Genomic DNA, 6,000 nt, shown 5'->3' with positions numbered 1-6,000 from the left:
TTGTCTCAGATGTCAGATACAATTTAGATGTAGTGACTGATATACCTTTACTCACTTACCTAGTTAGGAGTTCAATGACTTAGTAAATACAGCTTTGAGAAATAGAAAATCAAACCTAGTGATTTGGGTTCATATATGAAGCCCGAGGACAAATAGGTTCTTACCTCCATATGCACCCATAGAGAAGCCATAATATCCCATTCCCGTCCGTCTTGAGGGACGGTGGCCGGAGCGTCGCAGGTGATACGGATCCGGACGGCGCTGGTCCAGTGCGAGACAAGGGGACATCGTCCGGTGGACGCCTCCTTCGCGTCACTGAGGCCCAGTGACAACGCACCCTATACTAAGTTCGAATTCTTTACTAAAAATGGACTTCCATTACGTTGACACATCAAATGGCTTCCTATGGTGCTACATGTGCATCAAGTCTATCCTGATCTTTTGATACACTCTATTTTCGCCATCACAAAGCGGCATGGGGTCGTCGCCTTCGGTCATTCATTGACTTAGATGAGGCGATGTTTAAGACTTTTGCATCAGAGGCTACTGCAGCCATGAAAATATTAATCTTAAAACTTGGTAGGTATCTGTCGACAGAGGTCAATCGGCGTGCACAATAGCAAGAACTTTTTTTGTAGGATGAAGGATTTTTTCCTTTTGCTTTTTATTAAAAAGAAATGCAAATCTATGGCCTCCACGGCTCCACAATATATATATATATATTTATACATATAGGCGGCTCCAAAATTACCACCTCTCTTTCTCGGCGATAACTGTTTGTTTCGCCGGGATATTCATGCGATGGGCTATACTAAAAAGTAATGAAGTAGGAATGAGATAAAAGTGAAATAAGGAAGCTAGGAAAGTTTTTGGCTTCGGTCGAGCGACCTTCTTGATCTTTGAGAGTGGAGGATAACATGATGTGGTCCTCCCGTATGTACTTCTCAAATGAGGTCCATGTTTTTGGTCTTAGGGTATCTAAAGACCTTGTCTCGCCCGTCTAAATATGATATTTAATTTAATCACACCCTTACTTGATTACGAGCCTTTAAATATAAAAAACACGAACAAATAGTTAAAACTTCACTACTCAGAATATGTGTAGATCGAAATACAAGTTTGTTCATTGATTTCGAGTCAGAAAATTTAGTGCATGGTTTATTTAACTGATAATGGTTTGTATTTTGATTTAAACTGGTTAAGTCTACACATGAAATCTTATTTTTCAATACAGTTCTCGTCCCAAGTTTTCCAGAGGGGTCCATTTTTTCCCTACCTTAAAATTTTACCTTAAAGACATTTTTAATTTTTATTTTTCATGAAATTAAATCTTTTGAGAACAGGAAAATTCCGATTTACCCGTATTCTCCTTGAATGCAGGTTTTAAATTTTTAAGTGCTATATGAGTACTATGATCTTTTGAGTGGAAAATTTTATTTCTCAAGTATCCTTTTAAACCAGTTATTTTTAATATTAAGGAAAATAAATGTATAATTACATTGCACGTATAACTATTTTAATCCATCAGAATATAAGAAAATATAATTCTCGATAAAAGTAATAAAAATATAATCCTACATGATTCTTAATCTTACTTTGTAAATCTCTTTTATAAGTACAATTATATCCAAATGTTTAGAGGGTGCTATACAGTATTTTTTAATTATATATTTATCATAGTTGTGTATTCATGTTAACAAATATAATATTTCATTCTGGATGTATATTATAAATTATCTTCTCGCTCCAGGCCCGGTGACGCTGCACCCTAAACCGTATGAGTTATTTACTAACAATTGACTTCCGCTAGTCGAGGTATCACATGGCTTCCTATCGGACTGCATGTGCCTCTTGTGTATACTGATTGTTCGACACTCTCTATTATCGCCATCAAACAAGGGCATGGAATCATTGCCTTTCGATCATTCATTGACTTAGATGAGGTAATGGCTGAAAGATCTGGATCAGAGGCTGTTGCCGTCAGGAAAATCTTAATGTAAGTAGGCAGGTCGCTGTAGACAGAAGTCAATCGGCGTGCACATTAGAGAGACCCTTCCTCTTGGAGGGATGAAATATCGTTTTCTTATGTTTTTTTTTTCCCATAAACATATGGAAGTCTATGAGGTTCACAGGTCTATCATAATATTTGATTTAAAGTTGTAAATATATCTGATTCCAAAATACCACCTCTTTTATTCTGCGACGACAGTTCGCATGGGGGAGGAAAACATGAATATCTTTCATTTGATGGGTTATGTTATAAAATGTTACATGTATCATGGGGTAAGATAATGCTCTTCGAAAGGATAAGTACCCCTACTTCGTAAAACAACCTACTCGACGGCAAAGAACGAAAAATTAAATAGATCTTCCCATGATATGATGCGTAAGATATATTACTGAGCTAGTAATCAAATAAGGGAAATATTAAATTTTCAGTTTTCGTCCAGGGACCTTCTTGATCTATGAGAGTAGATGATAACATGAAATGAACCTCCGTTATGTATCTCTGAATGAGGGATCTGACCCCGAAATATATAATCTTGGACGTAGATATCATTTTAGTGTGCTCCTCGTCTAACCAACGCCGCCTCTTGTCGATAATCGATAAATAACTTCAACTAACTGTCGGAGATATTTTTCTCATGGGAGTAATCCAAACGCACATATTTCCCGCTACGTCTGGATAAGCACTGAAACGTGTGCTGTTCTTGCCTATGGAGTTCCTCTGTCTCTCTTCATTTGACTTGTAAAATAAACCTTTTTCTCGTCAAATTGAATTAATCCCGTGGTTATGTTTCGGTCGCGTTATTTTCTTATCGAAAATCAAGAGTGGCCCTACAATAATGGAGTTCAGTATAGTATAACTTTCTGGTCAATGGAATGATACGTACTTCGAGAAAATTATGCTCGAGTTCTATTGAATATTCCACAACTTACATTATATTTATTATATATATTAAGTGCTGTCCCTCCATTTTCGTATTGTGGTCACGACCGAAATTAATTGAAGGTTGCTGGCAGCCGGTTGAATGTCGCATAGACATTGAACCATCCACTTTGTTTCTTCTAGTTCTACATTTAAATAGGCTAAAGTTCAAAACGTCATTTCAATCCGTTCAATATTGTACTACATCTCGCGTTGAAAACAAATTTTGGCAACGTTCATGCCACGGCTTCTGAAGCCTATAAAGCATCCTCGTCTAGGACACGAATCCCAACGTCAGACTTCTACCATGGCTTTTATTCTCGAAATTCTTTCTTTCTTATCCTTTGTTTTATTTTCCTCAAGCAGTAGAGCTCTCACGATAGAAAACAGTTTCTCCGTCTTACGCATGGAGGACCTCTCAACCCCTGCCAACTGTTCTCGCACAACGGGTAAATACCGCTCAACGATGCTGTCATAGTATTTCTCGATCAACGTCTCTTTATCTTCTCTTTCAAAGTGTGTCCGTGAATTCTTGGGTTGAAACATCTCAAGACAAAGACAACTGTCCCCGTAACATTAACGTTTAATGTAGTGCTTAATGTCATCTTCCTTGCGTACAGTTGACGGGGGACACTCGATGAAGATAGTACACCGTTACGGTCCGTGCTCTGCTTCCAACGAGGCGGAACCTAGCCCTTCAGAAGTTCTTGCTCAGGATGCCCTCAGAGTAGCTTCTCTACAGGCGAGAGCGTCCGGTAAAATTAACCGAAACCAGTCAATAGTAGACGAAAAGAGCGTGACGCTTCCCACCCAGAGCAGCCTCAATATCGGCTACAACAACTACGTCGTGACCATCGGACTGGGTACACCCAGCGGAACTCAAACCGTGGTGATCGACACGGGCAGCGACATTTGCTGGATCCAGTGCAGACCTTGCGTGTCTTGTTATCAACAGCAGGACCCGATCTTTGATCCCGCTGCATCTTCGTCCTATAGTATACTTCCCTGCAGCTCAACGGCGTGCGCGAATCTCTTTTCCCGAAGCTGTTCCGCTGACTCGTGTGTCTACACCGTCCGTTACCTCGACAACTCTTTCACTACGGGGTTTCTCTCTTCCGATAGGCTCGCGCTAAACCCGACCAACGTCATCAACAACTTCACTTTTGGATGCGGTAATAACAACGGAGGCCTCTTCAGAGGCGTTGCAGGATTGTTCGGCCTCGGCCGGGGCTCCTTATCCTTGAATTCACAGTTCGCACCGAGCCTGGGCAATGTTTTCTCCTACTGTCTCCCTTTCCAGGCGGGGTCAACGGGGTTCTTTACCTTAGGCGGAAGCGCGGCGAGTACAGCAGCTTACACTCCAATGCTGTCTAATCCGCGTGCGCCATCTTTCTACTTCATCGACTTGGTGGGGCTCAGTGTCGGTGGCGCGAGGCTACCTGTGACAGCCGCAGTTTTCAGAACGGCAGGAATAATCATAGACTCGGGGACTGTAATCACCCGGCTACCGCCCGCGGCATACTCGGAGCTACGATCGGCTTTCAGGAGCGCAATGACCCGGTACTCTCTATTTCAGGTTTCTAGCTTTCTCGACACCTGCTACGACTTCACCGGCGCGGGAACCGTAACATACCCGAAAATCACTCTTCACTACAACGGTGTCGACGTCACCATTGGCGCGAGCGGGATTTTCTATCCTCTTGGGGACAACAGTTACTGCCTCGCATTCTCTGGGAATTCCGGGCCTACCGATTTGGGCATCATCGGGAACGTTCAACAGAAGACGTTTGAAGTAATACACGATGTCGGGGGTAGAAGAATAGGTTTTGTCGCCGGCGCGTGTGCCTGAGAGAATCAATAATGATACCCGGTTTCCTCGTTGTGTTCAACTCTGGATGTAAGTTGACTTTTCGGAATTGCTGAATCAGTGTAATTTATTTCTGCATTATTGAAGGATCGTGGGCAAAAAATACTGAGATAATTATTCCACATTGGAGCCGGAACTGTATTGGCCAACAGGATATCCTTCTGACATCGCACCTGGTTTGTTTTGTACCCAGTGGTCCATCCTCTCCAATTCCAATGTCGGCACGTTAAGACAAACTTTGATTTTTAAACTTCAATTACCTACTTATCCTTCGCCATTTTTGCCCCGAAACACAGTGAGTATTGGTCTTCTCATCATATGTAATTCTTGTCAATAACCCTCAATTCATGTGTCAGTGTCCGCCAGCAGCAAGCAATGAAGTACACGATAAATTATGATTTCCGACTTCGTCCAAAGCATGATGCCTGAACATTCCTCTATATCAACATTCAAAAACAAATTAGTAGGAGCTGCTATGGTACGTGAACAGCCAAAACGGCGAAAAACCATTTCCGTATACCAGCGTACGAGATCCGTGTCCCTATTCTGATTTTCTTTTTAAACTTGTATACCTTCCGTGACGAAAACTACTTACCCACGCAACACTTCAACGACAAACTAGTTTTCATTTGGAAGCGCAAAATAGGAAAGGTTTGTAAATTTCTCGAGAACTATAGGACATGCATAAAGGCTGCGTTCATTGAACGAAATAAATGAAAACACGTTGTACTGGACCGGACTGTGAAGAGGAGTTCTACTCGCCAAACGGTCAAGACAATCTATGAAGACTCAACGTTTGGCGATCTTCTGATAGGGACTTAATTAAGATTAGATAGTAAAATTAATCATATATTATATACTCATTAGAGACTTAGAAATAGGATCAAATATAGGTTCAAACATAGCGTAGGATTAAATATAGAATAGGATTAAACATAGAACAGGATCAAAGATAGAATAGGAACAACGTAGATAGGAACAAAGGCAGATCGAATCGAAAATACATAGCACCGATCAACGGACAGGATCGGTGCACTCAGAGAGTTATAACGGCTGTGATTTAATAGGGTACACGGCACCGATCAAACGGACGAGATCGGTGCACCCGAAGGAGTTATAACGGCCAAGATTGAAAACAACCATTCCGGGTATACACACCGATCAACGGACGTGATCGGTGCACCCAAAGGAGTTATAACGGCCA

At 41.5% G+C, this 6,000-nt stretch overlaps 1 protein-coding gene across 1 annotated transcript; it reads left to right on the top strand.

The window, feature by feature from the left end:
• Window positions 1-3,232: 3,232 nt before the first annotated feature.
• On the top strand, window positions 3,233-4,910 carry LOC144713321 (aspartyl protease family protein At5g10770-like). Its single transcript, XM_078587906.1, has 2 exons — window positions 3,233-3,378; window positions 3,550-4,910. The coding sequence occupies exons 1-2, from the start codon at window positions 3,237-3,239 to the stop codon at window positions 4,776-4,778; spliced, it is 1,371 nt and encodes a 456-aa protein (XP_078444032.1). The 5' UTR covers window positions 3,233-3,236; the 3' UTR covers window positions 4,779-4,910.
• The last annotated feature ends 1,090 nt before the right edge of the window (window positions 4,911-6,000 follow it).

The sequence above is a fragment of the Wolffia australiana genome, chromosome 15 (assembly GCF_029677425.1).
Source record: "Wolffia australiana isolate 7733 chromosome 15, ASM2967742v1".
Classification (NCBI taxonomy): Eukaryota; Viridiplantae; Streptophyta; class Magnoliopsida; order Alismatales; family Araceae; genus Wolffia; species Wolffia australiana.
The sequence above is the reverse complement of the archived record's forward strand: the minus strand, read 5'-3'. Positions and strand labels throughout refer to the sequence as shown.